General features: G+C 40.6%; 1 protein-coding gene across 1 annotated transcript in view; it reads right to left on the bottom strand.

Annotated features, from left to right (window-relative positions):
• The window catches only part of Sting (transmembrane protein sting), a 103,759-nt gene that overhangs the window by 29,493 nt on the left and 55,474 nt on the right, over nucleotides 1-18,792 (bottom strand). The window contains exon 4 of the mRNA XM_090383827.1: nucleotides 376-568. Coding sequence (XP_090239953.1) covers nucleotides 376-568 — 193 coding nt within the window. The remainder of the gene's footprint in view (nucleotides 1-375; nucleotides 569-18,792) is intronic.

Genomic DNA, 18,792 nt, shown 5'->3' with positions numbered 1-18,792 from the left:
AATTCATTATTTTTTAGTGTGTTCAATCGAAATATGAGGGGCATACTATTAAACTGTCTACTATTTTTTTTTAGAGAACGTTTTCATTTCATTTTAAATAAATCCAATAGACAATGGGAAGAAAGGATAATACATATTAATGCAATTTTTACACTTTGACTAGTGGTCACTGTTGAAATGCAATAGCACATGGATTTCAGTTGACATAAATTTGAGTCCTCTTGGCCACCAAATGCAGTTAATGATTGTGTTATCAAAATGATTAGTTGTAAAATTTTCTGACCTCTATATAGTAGTGCCAGAGTATAAACAGAACTTTTTATATGTATAATGCATTATTAAAATTAATAAAATTATTACAGTGAACATTCTTACCATCATAAGGAAAAAGAATGCAAGACTGTTGACAATCAAAATCATTTTCCAAGAGTTTTTTCAGATGAAAATAAAACAGATCACGTTCATATCGCATCTCTTCATGAGAGATCCCAGTCTTTGTTGTTCCTTCTGTGGCCATTTCGTATAATGTCAACAGTGGTGTTGCTATTTCAGCAACAAAGCGATATGGCTATGAAAAAAATATCCAAATTAAAATTATTTCTAACCATAAAATTACAATAAATCTATTTAATATCATACCAGATATATAAAATATGTATGTAAACTGTGTATATGCACACATTTTTATTTATACAGTGGAATACTAGTTTATCAGTGTTATTGGCTTAATTGAAAATTCAGTTAATCTAGAGTTACATTTCTGATATTAGCAAATAATCCAAAAAAGTAAGCTTATGGAACCAGCCAAAAAAAAAAAAAAAAAACCCTAATTACCTACCTCATCTGCCATCCCTGCCAATAATTTCTATAATTCTTCTTTAAATTCATTCAAACTACCCACCACCACAACTTCAGATAAACATTTGTTTAAACAATCACTTACTCACTGGCTGAAAGCAAATTTATCTATATCTTTCCCATATGCAGCAGCCTAGAAAGCAAGGTGTCAAGGATTTCAGACCCTGCTGTGGTTGATCATGGAACAAGTAAATACATGGACTGTGTTAGGGTAACTAAGAGTAAGAATACATGCATGTATACTTGCATATACACCAATGCTAGGAGCACTGTAAATAAATTTGATGAATTTGAAGCACTGGTTAATTCATCAAATGCAGACATTGTAGGGAAAGCAGAGACGTGGTGTCACTCAGACATAAATGATGCTGAATTTGAATATGGGAGAACAATGTTTACAAACAGACAGGACAGGAGGGGTGGAAAGGTTATGCTCTTAGTTAAGAAACATTAAATCTAAGGCAGTACATCCAGTCAACATGGGTGACCAGTGCAATGTTGACTCAGTCTGGTATGATACAAGCAATGGGAAAAAAAAAAAAAAAAAAAATTGAGTGTAGGAGCATGTTATAGGCCTAATGACTGTGATGAGTATACAAAACAGCTATACAGAAGAAACAGAGTGCCACTAAATCAGAATATCTTATAATGGGGAATTTTAACTTTCCAGATGTTGACTGAAATTTGTGAGTTGGTGGCTCACACACTAACAAGACTTTTGTAGATTTCTTGGATGACTGTTTTCTACAGCAGTGATTCTTCATGCATTAAGAATCTGCAGGTAAAAGACTCACTGGGTGGGAGTAGTTAAAATGTATTAATGTGGAATTTAAAGAAAGACATAACTATTGTCAAGGGTAAAGGAAAGGACTTATTCTTTCATAAGGATACTTACAGTGGTCTCAGACATTTTTTTAATTCTATGCAGTGGGACCAACCGATGATGTTACCAACAGCAAATTCTAAATGGGAAGCATTCAGGGAAGTAATGAAGTAATCACAGAAGCTACTAGGCTTCTCACACCAAAGAAAAAATACTGTTCAAGGCTTAGACCTAAATGGATGTTAGATGAACTACTGAGATACTTGGCAGAGAAGAAAAATGCAGAGGATGCATATAAATTATCAGGTGATACAGAAGTCTATGGTATACATAAATTAGTCTGTAATCAAGTCACAAAGGAGGTTTGACAAGCTAAGACAGATTAGGAGAAGCCTCTCGCAAAGACTTCTATGTTTATATTAACAGTAAAGGAAGGGATTGAATCACATTGGGCCACTTGATGACAATGGTTCAACTGTTGATGACCCTGCTCAGGTGGTTAACAAATTGAATAGAAATTTTGAATCTACATTAACACAAGAGGAATTCTTTAGGGGTTGGGGATTCCAGAAGTTTATCAAACTCTAACTGGAAGCTAAATGACTTTGTGATAACTGAAATGAAAGTGGAAGGGAAATTGTTGAGCCTAAACATAAAAAGTGCACCTGGGGTGGATGAAATCTATCTGATAATATTAAGGGAGGCAGCAAAGGAGGTAAGCAAGCCCTTAACCATAATTATGAGAGCATCCTTTGATTCAGGTGAGCACCCTATGGAATGGAGATGTGCAAATGCATTCCCAATTCATAAAGCAGGTCAAAAGGTGACATGAGTAATTACCAACCCATTAGATTAAGATCTGTTCCAGGTAAAATAATGGAGTCACTGGATAAAGAAGAAATATAGAACCATCTGGACAGGAATGTAATTATACTGCAGTCAGAGAATGGATTTGTTACCAATCAGATAGATTACTAAGATACAGTGACCACAGAACTGGATACAAAAAAGAATTTTGATATCATATACTTTGATTTCAGGAAGGCTTTTGATACTCTTGCATATAAATGACTGCTATACAAGTGGAACAAAGTTAACCCCGGGGGCTCACATCTGGTGAGTATGGGCTTGGCACACCCAGGGTCCTGAGCTGGATATTATCATTCTTCTCTTTCTTGGTGATTCCCTTCTACTTCTGACACTTGTTTTCTCTCTCTGTCTCGTGAGGTAATTCAGAGATTTTTTTTTTGGCTGGTGCAGCATAAGCCTCAGGCTTCCTTGCATCATATGGCTAATAATAATAATAATACAATACAATACAATTTATTTTTATTAAGAGAATTTGTTTATTATTATTATTATTATTATAATACAATACAATACAATAACAATATTGTACACAATAACAACAATAACAATAACAATATAATAATAACATTGATAATAATAATACAATACAATACAATAAATAATAATAATAATAATAATAATAATTACACCTGTACACCCTTGCCCACCTGATGTACATGGATGACATCAAGCTCTATGCGGCAGCCGAGAAGCAACTCCAGCAACTACTCCGGATTACCAAAGAATTCAGCAAGGACATCCGGATGGAATTTGGTCTAGAAAAATGCAAGACCCACACATTGCACCAGGGAAAATTAGTTGGCCAAAACTACCAGCTGCTGACTGGTAAAGAGATCGAAGCTATGACAGAAGGAGAAACCTACAAATACCTAGGAATGATGCAGGCTGAGCAGTTAGAACACAAGGAAATCAAGAAGTGCCTGACAGAAAAATATCATCAGAGACTCAGAAGCCTGTTGAAAGCAAAACTGAACGGAGGGAACACAGTTAAAGCCATAAACACCTATGCAGCTTCAGTAATAACATATACATTCAGGGTCATAGATTGGACTAACACCAAGCTAGAAGATATCGTACGAAAAACAAGGACAATGATGACCAAGAGTCACCAACACCACCTGAAGTCAGCAGTGGAGAGAATAACAATACTTTGAGAACAACACAGCACCACTCCGCCAGGCCATAAGGAAGATAGATAAGTGGTATACCCCACTCAACCTAAGCGAGGAAACATCTCCCGCCCAGACGGTACAAGAAACGAAGATAGAAAGACGGGCAAAGAAGACACTCCATGGCAGACACTACAATGACCTCCATCAAGATCACATCGATAACATTGCTTCCAATGCATGGCTCACAAGCAGGACGCTCTTCCCCGAGACTGAAGGATTCATGCTGGCCATCCAAGACCAGGTAATCAACACCAGAAACTATAGAAAATACATTGCAAAGGTGCCCAGAATATCAGATGATACATGTCGACGATGCCACCTGGCCTAAGAAACGATCCAACACATCACCGCGGGGTGCAAGGTGATCACCCAGACTGAGTACACTCATAGACACAACCAGGTAGCCAGGATAATACATCAGAAGCTAGCGAGGAAATACCAGTTGACCAAAGAAAGTTTACCATACTACAAGTACAAACCTCAGGCAGTACTAGAAACCTGAACCCACAAGCTTTACTGGGACCGCGCCATAATAACGGATAAGACCATCCCACACAACAGACCGGACATAACCCTTGTGGACAAGATGGAAAAGGCTACCTACTTGATTGACATAGCGATGCCCAACACTAGCAATGTCCATAAAACCCATGAGGAAAAAATTAAGAAGTACACAAACCCGAGACATGGGATCAAGGACATGTGGCATATGGAAGAAGTATCAACCATCCCAATCATCGTGTCAACCACCGGTATGGTACCAAAGACTCTACATAGCAGCCTAGCAGCAATAGGTCTCCCAGAGAACACCTACAAGGAACTCCAGAAAGTCGCTATCCTGAACACCTGTAGGATAGTCAGAGATTTCCTTGACCGGCAGTAACACCAGACATTACAACCACCCTGTGTACTTGGTAGCAGTACCCGTCATGGAGTGGAATCCCCCAATCAGGGAGAAATATAAGAGCAACAACAATAATGATAATGTGGCATTAGGGGCAAGTTACTGTTATGGGTAAAGGGATGGTTAAGTGGAGTCCCCAGGGTTCAGTGCTATGGGCTGTTTGCTTTTTTCAATATTAATGATATTGATGAAGGTATGCAGATGATACAAATGTTGGCAAGGCAATTAACAACAGTAATGACAGTATGCTACTACAACAAGATCTAGAAAAATTAGGTTGTTAAGCTGAGAAATGGTAGTTGAAGTTTAGCATTGACAAATGCAAGGTACTGCAGTCAAGGTATTGTAATATTGCAGTCAGATATGAAATTTTCTTAGTGCAGACATGCTGCCGGGACAGCTCATGGGATTTTGCCAATGATATACAGAAACTTTGCTAGCAGGAATAATGAGGTGATTATCCCCTTGTATAATGTCATGGTCAGTCTGCATCTTGAGTACTGTATACAGTCTGGAGGCCTCACTTTAGGAAAGCGGTAGATCTGCTGGAATGAGTGCAGAGAAGGTCAACCAGATTGGTGAAGGGAACAAAAGGATGCTCTCACCAAGCGAGGCAGGGCATCACCTAGTGCCTTGGCTGAAGCAGTAACGTTTTTTGTGAGCTCCGTTATAAAAGTGCTATTTTATAGTGAAATCATGGAATTTTGAATTGGCAACAGTCTCAAATGATAGAGGGAAGTACTTAGTACTTAGTAAACTGGACTTACAGGTGGCGTTTCATGAGATTTAGACGATTATTTTAAGAACTATGGACATTTATAAGTTTTTATATGTAAAGCTGTATAGTAACATGCTAGCTGTATATGTATCGCTATGTATAGCTATATGTGATTTTCATTAGAGTGGACCAAGCACTAGGAAAGCCCTAATAGCAAATTTAAATAGTTTCATTCTATCACTCCCATAACCTCTTGTTGTTCATATGCATGGAAATACTATTTATGTATAGTACAGAGGTCCTCGTTGTGCTTATTTCTCGCGTTCCCGATCGGTCGCTCTGAAAACAATAGTGATGCCATATTGGCTGCCATCTTGGATCCGTACTGAGAGGGACAGCATAAAGCTGATTAATATTGACAGTTTGGTGCTACAAAGTGTTAACTGCTAACTGTATATAAATACAGGAACAATATTTTAATTGACAGTTAACTGTAACATGGAGTACATATTGAAATTGGAAATGCATTCATGTCACGTGGTCGCAACAGATGCCTAGCGCAGACGAAAAGGGAAAAACAAGGGTTTTTCGGGAAAAAATTTAGAAAGGAAATACTAATTGGATACTCAATCAATATATATCAGTAAAATGAGGAAGGTCCCCTCTATCTAAGGAACCACTCGGAAAAATTTCTGGACAAGTTGAACGAAAGCTGCAGGCCTCCGAGTGTGGCTCATTATCGACCACCACGTGGTATACCTGTTTGCGTTTACTAAGTCCTGTGATCAGATTTTGACACTGGTTTAAATTGTATTTTATTCAACTGATTGTGATCACCAATGTTATCTCTATATATGGGATAGCCCAAAACTTAATCTGGGCATAACTTAGGAGCTATTAACTGCACTAACTTGTGTCAGGTACCAACATTCATGTGCACCCAAGAATATAACAATAGAATCTCGTTAATCTGAACATCTTGGAAATCCGACATTGTCCAAAATGTCACCAGAAATTGCCTCTCAAATGGAGGACTGTGACAGACCATCAATTATGATGACCCCAAAGAAGCCACAGATGATCAGAAACCACCACCCTCATCAAAGAAATGAAACAAAGAAAGTCTGAATGAGAGACCAGATCTCAAACTGATCACAACAAGACCCAACCTGAGCTACAAAGCTAAATGACAAAGTCAGTGGAAGAGGTTCGACTCCTTGATCCTACCCTGCTGGAAGGACCGGTCCCAGAACAAATCTTGTTTCTCAGAACTGAGCTTGAAAACTTGCTGAAGGAACAGAACAACCGAATTATTACATGGCTAAGAGCAGATATTGTGTCCCTATGGACTAAGATGGAAACTATTCCCCTCAAGTTTCATATCGAGTCCAAAAAGGCCAATGCTAAATTGGAAGAGTTCCTTTAAGGTTGGGAAAATGAAATGCCACAACACTTCCTGACCTATTCTGAAGAGTTGAGGACAAATTCCTCCTGGCCAGACAGCAGAGACAAACTGCCACCAAGAAAGACGTTACTCCCCAAACCACATTTAGTGGTGCTCAAGCCAACCACAGTGGACACACACAAATCAAGTGAAGATGTTAAGAAAGCTGTGATGGACTCTCTCACAGAGGACCTTAAAGAGCACAAGAATAAAGTTCATCAGGAAAATCCGAAACACGGAAGTGATAATTGAAACTGTGACCAGCGATGACACTCAATTCACCTTAGAAAATGAAAAATTACCAACCCTTGGATTAGTAGCTCAATCACCAAAGTAGAAGGGTCCGTCCATCGTGGTGTATGACCTGGAAAAGGACACAATATCAACAACCATTATAGAGGAGATCTATAGACAAAACCTGCAACAAGTCCTACCAGAGGTTAACCCAGCCACAGTGGTTCAGACAAAAAGCAGGAATGGTAGTGCCATAAATTTGGGTGATTGAACTAACCCCTGGATGCCTGGAGAATTATAACAGGGCACCCCTGAATATACATAAACTGGGGAGCACATCAATACAAGAAGCATGTAGCGGTCCCAAAGGGCTTCCGCTGCTGCTGACTTGGGCATACAACACATATGTGTTCCCAAACTGTGACCTGCGGCCACTGCAGGGAGAAGGGACACAGTTTTGACTCCTGCCCAAACAAGGATAAAGACCCAGTTTGTGTGAACTGCAAGGACTTGAGGAAGCCGCATACACACACCCTTTGCGATAGAAACTGTCCCACTTACCTGAAAGCCAAGAGCATCTATCAGGAGAGAATCAATTATGGGAACTCTGAATAAAGAATAGAACAACAAGAGTCAAAAATTTATTCAAATAAACACCTAAAGAGTATATGCAGTCGTACGGCCAAATCACAAAAAAGGCAGAAGAAGAAAACTGCAATATTTTACTACTTCAGGAACCTTACACAGTTGCAAATAAAGTTGGGGATATCCCTTAAGGTACAAAATTGCACAGGCAGATGGCATACCCCCCCCCCCAGGCAGCCATCATTGTGTGGAACCCAGACCTAACAATCATTAGTCACTCACCTTTGTTCATGTTGGGCTGCCTGTGCCCACATTATGTCACCACTGGGAGAGATGTTCCTCATCTCCTTCTATTGTCGTCTGGGAGAAGACATAATACCAGCAACCCAGTACCTCAACCAAGCACTAACCGAGCTCCCAACAGACAAAGTACTCATCTCAGCCAAGATAAACTGTCATTCCCCCTTTGGTTCAGCAGCACCAAGGAGCACAGGGGGGGGCCAAGAATGGAGCACGCTTGGAAGAATACATCACTGCCAGTGGACTAATAGTCCTGAATTGCCCCAACAACTTACCAACTTTTGCCCCCACCCTCTGGGAGGCAACACTGGATGAGACATTAGCTACCAGGTCACTCGCCAATTACGCCATGGACCGGGTGGTTCACGAGGAATGGACCACATCAGACCACCATGCAATTACCTTCACCATTCTGCAAGCCCTGCAGGAGCCACTGATAGCCAACTTCAAGCAGCACAGGTTCGCAGTGGATCGTGCTAGATGGGATCAGTTCAAAGAGCAAATCATAATATGCAGAACCTACACCAGGATGGTACTCGGACAAGAAATCCCGATGCTCACTAGAGTGCAGTGACCAAAGAGATTATAAATGCGGCCAATCAAGCCATAAAAAAGAAAAACCTGAAACTGGAGCAGTGCCATGGTGGTCGAGAGAGTTAGATGGACAGTGCAGTCAAGTCAGTTTGGTGTGACATAAGCATTGGGAGATCAAAATTGAGAGTAGGAGTGTGCTATAGGCCTAATGACTCTGATGAGTATAATAAGAAACTGTACAGGGAAATAGAGTGGGCCAGTAAATCAGAGAGTCTTATAATGGGGGATTTTATTTTCCCAGATATTGACTGGAATTTGTAGGTTGGTCACTCACACACTAGCAAGGCTTTTGTGGATTTATTGGATGATTGTTTTCTACATCAGCATGTTCGGGAGGTAACTAGAGGGAGTAATACTCTTGATTTGATTATCAGTAGTGATTCTTCATGCATTAAGAATCTGCAGATGAATGAACCACTAGGTGGCAGTGATCAGAGTGTGCTGAAGTGGGATTTACTCAAAGAGTAACTACCATCAGGGGTAAAGGGAAGGTATTTTGCTTTCGTAAAGGCGACTATGATAGTCTGAGACAGTATTTATATTCTATACAGTGGGGCCAACTGATGTTGTTACCAACAGCAAATTCAAAGTGGGAAGCATTCAAAGAACTTATCTTGGACGCTACTAGGCTTTACATACCAACTAAGAAATATTGTTCAAGGTTTAGGCCTAAATGGATGTGAGATGAACTAATGAGACGTAAGGCAGAGAAGAAAAATGCATGGAATACATATAAATTAACATGTGACACAGAAGCCTATGATTAGATATAAGTTGATCTGTATTTTTTTTATTTTTTTTTATTTTGATAGTTGTTGGCACATCGGCTTCTGTGGCCATAATGCACCTCCCAAGGTTTTTGCAGTACTTTGATCCAAGCCCGAGGCGGGATTCGAACCACGACCTTTGGATTGCCAGGCAGGCACCTTACCCACCTGGCTAGCCCGGTCGGCAGTTGATCTGTAACCAAGTTACAAAGGAGGTTAGGCAGGCAAAGGCTGATTACAAGAAATCTTTGGCAAAGGATGCAAAGAAAAACACTAAAGAGTTCTTTGCTTATGTAAACTCTAGAAGGAAGGAGATTAATCAGATTGGTCCACTTGATATTGATGGTTCAACTGTTGATGATCCTGCTCAGGTAGCTATGATAGTCTGAACTAAATGAATATTTTGCATCGACATTCACACATGAGGAGTTATTCACCGAGGGGAATGCCAGAGGTGTATTCAACTCTGGCAATAAGCTAGATAATCTTGTAATAACTGAGAGTAAAGTGGAGGAGAAATTGTTGAAGATAAACACAAGAAAGACACCTGCGGTGGATGGGATCTATCCAGTTATATTAAAGGAGGCAGCAAAGGAAGTAAGCAAACCCTTAGTCATAATTATGAGAGCTTCCTTGGACTCAGGAGAGATATCCATAGACTGACACAAGTAATTATAAACCTGTGAGTTTAACTTCTGTTCCAGGAAAATTAATGGAGGCACTGGTTAAAGGAGTACTGCAGGATCATCTAGACAAGACTTCAGTTACAGCTCGGACACAGCATGGTTTTGTTAAGAGAAGTCTTGCCTGACCAATTTGATTGGATACTATGATGCAGTCACAAAAGAACTGGATGCAGGGAATAACTTTGATATTATATATTTGGATCTTAGAAAGGCTTTTGATACTGCTGTACATGCAAGACTGCTGCAAAAATTTGAGCAGTGTGGCATTGAAGGCAAATTGCTGCTATGTATAAAGGGTGGTTGAGGGGGAGAAGACAGAGAGTAGTAATCAATGGACACTGCTTATCGTGGACTAATGTTATTAGTGGAGTCCCTCAGGGTTCGGTGTTGGGTCCATTATTGTTTTCTGTATTTCTAAATGATACTGATGATGGTATATCAAGCTTAATGTCCAAGTTTGCAGACAATACAAAAGTTGGCAGGGTTGTTAAGGACACTACTGACGCTATGCTGCTGCAACAGGATCTGGAATGGTTGAGCAGATGGGCTGAGAGGTGGCAAATGAAGTTTAACATTGACAAATGTAAAGTACTACATATGGGAAACAGCAACCCCAGAGCAACATATCAACTCTGTGGTACTACACTGACAATGGTAGAGAATGAAAAGGACCTGGGGGTAATTGTGCATGCAAATATGAAGTTCTCTGAGCAGTGCAGACGGGCTGCAAGAGTAGCTCATGGTGTCAATGATATACAGGAATTTTTCTAGTAGGGATAAGGAGGTGATTATTCCCTTATATAAGGCAATGGTCAAGCCGCACCTTGAGTACTGTATACAGGTCTGGAGGCCTAATTTCAAGAAGGATGTAGAGCTGCTGGAATGAGTACAGAGAAGGGCAACAAGATTAGTGAATGGAACAAAGGGTTGCTCTTACGAAGAAAGGCTTAAGTTTTGCAAATTACAGTATCTGGAGACTAGGCACTGGTGAGGTGATCTGATAGAGGTGTATAAAGCCTTGAATGGTTTGAGCATGCTCAATGCTGATGGGATTCTTCCTCTTGCTCAGAATAATCACCTGAGAGGGTGATTTGGAAATTTGCCTTTAGCCAGCGGGTAGTTGGTTGGTGGAACAGACTTCCATCCCTTGTTGTGGAAGTTGATAGCCTAAATAAATTTAAGGCTCAACTGGACAGGTATTTCGAATGAACTGAGGGGTGAAATTGAAGTGTTTTTTATTTTTTTTTTATTTTGGCTGATGCTGCATAAGCTTGCTTTCTTGCATCATATGCCTCTACTAATGCTAATGCTCTAACTAACCAGTGCAAAGGAGAAGATGAGCTTTCCAGTGGGCAAAATGTACAGGGCCCCCTCAGGATGTTGAAGTGCTTAAGCAGCAATACTGGGAGACAAGAAATGCCTACACTGCAATGATCAGGCAGCAGAAGAAGCTGTCCTGGGAGCATTTTGTCTCCTCGATGGGAAACCAGGATCCATGGGGCACCATGTACCGTATTAAAATGAATCAGATGCCATGCTGTGAGGACTCCCCAAGGACATATTACCACCAACTAAGACGCGGTTGGCGCCATCTTGGACGCCATAATCACTCCCCCAAAAGGCTAAAATACCCTTTAACAGAGAAAACTCTGCAGCAACAATGATGAGTAGAGCACTACTGGCCACAAGGCACCCTTCACAATGCTGAACTTGCACCTAGCCATCAGCAAATTGAGAAATAGGAAAATGCCTGGAGAAGACATGATTGAACCTGAGATTTCAAGAAAAGGTAGTTGAGTTTGCTCCGGACCTTTTACTAAATCTCTATAATCACAGTTTGGCAACGGGGCAATTTCCAACAGCTTGGAAGAAAGCTGTTATTACGCTTCGAATCAAAAACCCCAGCAAACCACCACACCTACTGGAGTCATATCGACCCATTACCTTGCTCTCAGTGTTGAGCAAGGTCTTTGAGCAACTCCTCCGAGAAAGAATAGAGAAGTATTACAACTTTGCACAACTTCCAGTGCCAAACCAATATGGTCTCAGGGCACAAAGAAACACAACCAATGCACTAGAAAACATTGCTCTAGCACTTCAAAGCTGTCAGAGCAAATATTTGATGATTATCTCAGTTGATTTCGCAGGGATGTTCGACACCCTTTGGTGGCCGAGCATCCTCGCACGGCTGAGGAGAGCAGAATTGCCCCAAAACCTATATTTTTGCAGCAAAAGCTCTCTCTCAAATAGAAGAGTTCTTGTTAAGACATCCTTTGCCAAACTTGAACGACAAATACATAAGGGTTGCCCGCAGAGCTCTGTGCTTGGACCACTCCTCTGGAACTATGTGCTGGATGAATTTCTAGCCATGGATCTGGGGGATGTCCGAGCACAGGCCTTTGTGGATGATCTCTCACCTTGCTCATAGCTGGAAACTCTAAGGCACATTGAAACTGCTGCCAACAACGCCGTAACTGTTCTGCAACACTGGACCAAGCTACATTGTCTACAAATATCACCGATCAAAACTCAATCCATCTTGCTAAAAGGGTACCTTGCCCCAACGAGACCTCCGCTAATCAAAATACGGGACAAAACCGTTAAACTAATGACTGAGCTAAAATAACTGGGCATCATCCTGGATAGAAGCCTCACATTCCAACCACACCTAAAAAATCTACAGAAGAAAATGAAAACATATGCAGTGATGATAAACAGAGTGGCAAGAAAAGACTGGGGGGCTGAAGAGGCACGCCCTTGCCCTCTTATACAAAGCTGTATTCGTCCTTTCGGTGACTTATGCCTCTGGAGTCTGGTTCAACAAAGCTTTCTAGAGATAAATTCTAGAAAGCTTCTCACCATCCAAAGACTGGAACTACTCACCATGACAAGAGCTTGCCACACATTTCCCCCCCCCCCAGCTCTACAAGTGATGACAAGAAGCCTGCCCCTTGACCTGGAGGTGGTTTCAGCTGGGATGAATTTCCAGCTTGGTCGGGACAAAAGCACCACATACAAAGACTTCACTACAGATCCTGCAAGCAACAGAGCAAATGAAAAGAAGTGACTTCTAGCTTACCTCCATGGGATATGGCAACAATGCTGGTCCCAAACGACAAAGAGACAAATAACAAAGAAATTCATCCTTGAGATAAATACAGTCTAGGACCACATGGTGCGCAAATAGCAACACTACGAGGACCTCAGATTAGTATTAATCACCAAGATTCAATTCGTCCCGAGAAATAATGAACACCACATTCTGGAGTGTGCTGAGACTTACAGAGCCTTTCAGACTTGGCACAGGCCGTATATGCCAAGCAACAAACTTTACCACAACCACCAAACCCCAACTAGGAAAGTGGCAAGATAAATGACAACAAAAGGAATTACCAACATAGGAGAAAGTGCAAACAACAAAATGACACAACCACACTAATGGAAGAGAGAGAGAGAGAGAATTGGGACTCTAAGATCTTATCACCCCACAAGTTAAGGAAACCTAAGCTCTCAATAAAGTGACTACCTTCTGCAACAAACAGGAAAACTGCAAGTTTGTGACCTCAAAACACCTAGAGAAACCGCAACCACAAACAGCTTCCTCTCAACCCAACAGTTGACTCAACAACCACAACTGACCACTAGAATTAGTGACAACCAGCACTGCACACTTGACTTAAACCAGAGATGAGACAAAAGGAAATTGATCCCAAGGAAAGGACAACCAAGATATTGGAACAAAGACCAGGACTGCAGCTAACTGCTGCCTAAGCCATATGGCGACCCAGGCTGGACACCTAGCCCAGCCTGCTTCCAACCCCTATACCTGGCAGGGGGAGGTATCTTTTCGTTGCCTCCCTACCTGCCATCCAAACTTCCTCTGGTGTGGCATGGGTATGCCACGCTATCTAGCAGGGGTCATCTCTTCTATTGACCCCTTACTTCTACTTCTATCCCCCAGTCTTCAGCTTCCCCTCCCTCCTACTATTATCCTTCATCTAGTGCATAGCCCCATACATCTAAATTTAATAACATCAAAATTTTGCCCAACCTATTAGGCCTTTTAACACATCTCTCTAGCTTTCAACCCCAACAGCGATCTCATTCAGCATTAATGTCAAACATGTGAAATTTTTTTTTTAGGTCCTAGCCAATGAAATCCTAGGAAACTAGGTGGCGGGACCTGCCAGAGCAACTTGTGATACAGGACACACCCGGCTAGCCGTGACTTGGTGAGGTATGGGCAACATTGCGTCTGGTGACCAATAAGCCGGACAAACAATGGGCACAACACATCACAGTGCACAGACACGGCCCACACACTTTCAAGTCTCTGGCTTGACAGTGTACTGTCCTTGATACAGCAAACACATGCAGAGATGGGAGAAATCCCAGGTGCCGTCAGACACGAACATACCTTATACCAAGAAAGGCTTCAGTTCTGCAAATTGCACTGTCTGGAGACTAAGCACCTGCGAGGGAGATCTGATTGAAGTGTTTAAAGTCTTGATGGATTGAGTAAGCTGAATGTTAATGGCATTCTTCTTCTTGCAGAGACTACACACATGAGGGGGTAATGAATTCACGCTGAGGAAGGATGGTTGCAGGATAGATGTGCAGAAGTTTGCCTTCAGCCAGTGGGTGGTTGATTGTTGGAACAGGCTTACATCTGTTGATATGGAAGTGAATGGTCTGAATAAATTCAAGAAAGAACTAGATAAATTCTTGGAGAGTGTGGATGGGCAAAGAGTGTGTGTGTGTGTGTGTGTGTGCATGCTATATAAGCTTTCGTTCTTGCATCATTTGCCACTACTACCTACTACTACAACCTTCCTTTTTCAATTTAAATTTGTCTGCTTATGTATGTTGTCTGAGAAAGATTAGCATTAGCATTAGTAGAGGCATTTGATGCAAGAAAGCAAGCTTATGCAGCATCAGCCAAAAAAAAAAAAATCCCACTTCCACTTCACCCCTCTGTTCGTTCCAAATACCTGTCCAGCTGAGCCTTAAACTTATTTAGGCTATCAACCTCCACCACAAGGGATGGAAGTCTGTTCCACCACCCAACCACCCGCTGGCTAAAGGCAAATTTCCTCACGTCTATCCTACATCTGTCTTTCCTCAATTTGAATTTATGCCCTCTCAGGTGATTTTTCTGAGCTAGAGGAAGAATCCCATCAGCATTGAGCATGCTTAAACCATTCAAGGCTTTATACACCTCTATCAGATCACCTCGCTGGTGCCTAGTCTCCAGACACTGTAACTTGCAAAACTTAAGCCAAAACTTAAGATTTAGGATGCCATCCACATTTAATTTACTCAATCCATTTAAGGCTTTAAACACTTCAATCAGGTCCCCTTGCAGGTGCCTAGTTTTCAGACATTTTAATTTGCAGAACTGAAGCCTATTATGGTAAGAGTAAATTATAACTCTTAAGTGTTTTATGACCCTATCTTATTATTCTTCTCTTCACCCATTCCAACAAATCCACATCCTTCCTAAAATGAAGCTTCCAAACCTGTACACAGTACTCAAGATGCAGCTTAACCATTGCCTTATAGAACAAGAACAATCACCTCCTTGTCCTTGCTGGCAAAATTCCTATATATCAGTGGTTGGTTGGTTGTTGTTGGGTTTTTTTGGCGCAAAAGCAACTTTGGCCATATTGCGCCTATCTATTAATGTTTAGTGACAAAGACATTTATATTTCTTAAATATGATTTATATCTGGTCAAAATATCCTATTAATTTTAAATAAGTGAAGATATTTTCAATGTTGGAGTTTTCGCCTAGGATTTGTGATAAGATCAGAGAATCTTGGAAATTTATAGGGAGATGGAAGGCTGATTGTCGCGCCATGTGGTATTGTGGACATTCTATAAGGAAATGTTTTACAGTGAGTTGACAAGAACAGTGAGGGCATTCTGGAGGATTTGCTTTGGTGAGTAAATAATTGTGCGTAAGATGTGTATGTCCAATGCGTAATCTGGATATAATGACTTCTTCATGCCGATTCTTGCGAAGACTCAATTTCCATGGCTGTAGCTCATGTTTTATTTGAAACAGTTTATTGTTTAATTCATTTTGCCACATTTGTGACCACTGATTGTGGAGAAACTGTTTTATGATTGGTCTGTAATCGGTATATGGAACTTTGCAAAACCTTTGGTTTGCGTTTGTAGGATTCTTTGCTGCTTGATCAGCTCTTTCATTACCTTCAATGCCTGTATGTCCTGGGATCCAACAGAATTTTACTTGCCTCATTTTGCTTTTAAGTTTCACAAGGTGAGCTTGTATCTGATAGAGAAAGGGATGTGATGGAGTCTGTCTTTGTTGGAGAGCTTGTATTGCACTCAATGAATCTGTGTAGATGAGATGTTTTAGAAGAGGGGAAGAATCTATGTATTTTAAGGCCATTTGTAGGGCGAATAGTTGAGCGGAATAGCTACTGCATTGATTTGGAAGTTGTTGTGAGAGAACAGTGTGTGGAAATACCACTGCAGCACCAACTTTGGTGTCTGTTTTAGAGCCGTCTGTATATATATGAAGGTATTCCGAGAACTGTGATGCATGGGCTGCATGCATCTGTTTTATGTTGACATTTGCCAGAGTGCTTTTTCCCCACTGTTGAAAATAAAAGTCACAGTTTGGCGTGAAAGTGTGCCATGGTGGAATACTTATGCTGTTATCCTCGTGTACATTTTCAAAGTTTAGGCCCCATTTTGAAATTGTTTCTTTTAGTCGTATTCCGGCTGGTTTATTTACTGTGGGTTTATTGCTGTAGAGGATTTCCCACTGTGGATTGAAAAGATACTGCCAAGTAGGATGGTGAGGAAGACTTCGGATTTTAATTGCATAGTTTAATAGCAGCATTTGCCTCCGGAGATATAATGAGGGCTCATGAGTCTCTGCATATAAGCTTTGTACTGGTGATGTTCTGTATGCACCTGAAGAGATTCGTAAGGCACTATGATGTATGGAATCGAGCCATTTGATGACACTTGGTCTACACGAACTGTACACAGTGGCTCCATAGTCTAGTCTTGATCTGATTATAGCATGGTATAGGTGAAGAAGTGTGAACCGATCGGCTCCCCACTTCATTGCAGAAAGAACTCTGAGAATATTCAGTTTTTTTTGACAGGTTGTTCGGAGGTATTTGATGTGTTCCAAAAAGTTAAGTTTTTTGTCAAGAATCAGGCCAAGGAAACGTATACTATTTGCTAGAGGTATCAGCTGGTTTTCTAGTTTTATTTCTGGATCTAGATGCATTTTTCGTTTTCTGCAGAAGTGTACAGCTATTGTTTTTTGTTCTGATAATCTGTAGCCATTGTTTTTAGTCCACAGTTCTATTTTGTTCACTGCGCTTTGCAATTGTCTTTCTATCATGTTCATGTTTTGTGAATGGCACGAGATAGTAACATCATCAGCATAAAGGAATGTTTCAACTGTTTTTGGCAGGTCTTTTATAATAGAGTTTATTTTGATGACAAATAAGGTTGCACTCAGCACTGAGCCTTGGGGTACTCCTTCTTCCTGTGTGTATATTTTTGACAGATTGTTTTGGTATTTTACCTGGAAGGTTCTAACTTTCAGAAAATTTTTTACCAAGAGTGGTAAGTTTCCTCGCAAACCGATATTGTGGAGATCTTTAAGAATGCCGTATCGCCAGGTAGTATCAAAGGCCTTTTCTATATCAGGACTGATCATTATTAGATGCTCATTCCTTAGAAAAGCATTTCGGATATTTGCTTCTGCTTTTATCATGGGGTCCAGAGATGATCTGTTTTTACGAAATCCGTATTGAGTTATGTTAAGAACGTTATATGTTTCCAGAAACCAGGTTAATCTATTGTTCACCATTTTTTCGAGGATTTTCCCAAGGCAACTTGTTAGCGCTATTGGTCGATAATTTGTAGGGATCGTGTGATCTTTGCCAGGTTTTGGTAAGGCAATTATAAGGGAGTGAAGCCAGGAATTTGGATAGTAGTTTTCCATATAAATTCTATTGTATAGCATAAGCAATGCCTTTAGAGATTTTTGATTAAGTTGTTGGATCATTTCATAGTGAACTCCATCAAATCCTGCTGCACTTTTCCTAGACTTAGCCAGAGCTTTCTGTAGTTCTTCTATGTTGAAAGGTTGGTTATATGGGAGTTGTTTGTTGGTTTTAAAATTTAGTCTGTATTTTTCAGCTACAGTTTTAGTTTTCTGAAAAGATGGAGTATATGCCGATACTGCTGATATATTTGCAAAAGTAGTTGCCAGTAAGTTAGCGATTTCCTTGGGGTTGGTTATCTCCTGTCCATTCCAGATTATTAGTGGAGTTGGAACTGAAAGAAATTTCCCATTTAGTTTTCTGATTTTGTTCCATATGACACGGGTATCTGTATGTTTGTTAATTGTGGAGGCAAAACGTATCCATGATTCCTTTCTACTTTTACGCTGGAGATATCTAGCTTTGGCTCTGGCTTTTTTAAAATTTATGAGATTGATGAAAATGGGATATTTTCGGAAGAGATTCCAAGCTTTGTTCTTCTCTCTTTTGGCTATACTGCATTCTTCAGTCCACCATGCTGTGTCATGTTTATGGCATTTTCCAGATGACCGAGGAACTGTAGCTTCAGCTGCTATTAAAATTTGGTTTGTGACATGAGCTGTAGCATTGTCTATGGGCTGAGTGGTGATTATTTGTTCATCTATTGCTGCAATTGTTTTATATTTAGTCCAGTCAGCTTTATGGAATCTCCATCTTTTTTGGCCATCGTGATGTGCAACATCATTTGTTAGTATTTTGCAGATCACAGGAAAATGGTCGCTATTCAGTGGATTCTTC

The sequence above is a fragment of the Mastigoproctus giganteus genome, chromosome 1 (assembly GCF_048544385.1).
Source record: "Mastigoproctus giganteus isolate SK-2022 chromosome 1, ASM4854438v1, whole genome shotgun sequence".
Classification (NCBI taxonomy): Eukaryota; Metazoa; Arthropoda; class Arachnida; order Uropygi; family Thelyphonidae; genus Mastigoproctus; species Mastigoproctus giganteus.
The sequence above is the reverse complement of the archived record's forward strand: the minus strand, read 5'-3'. Positions and strand labels throughout refer to the sequence as shown.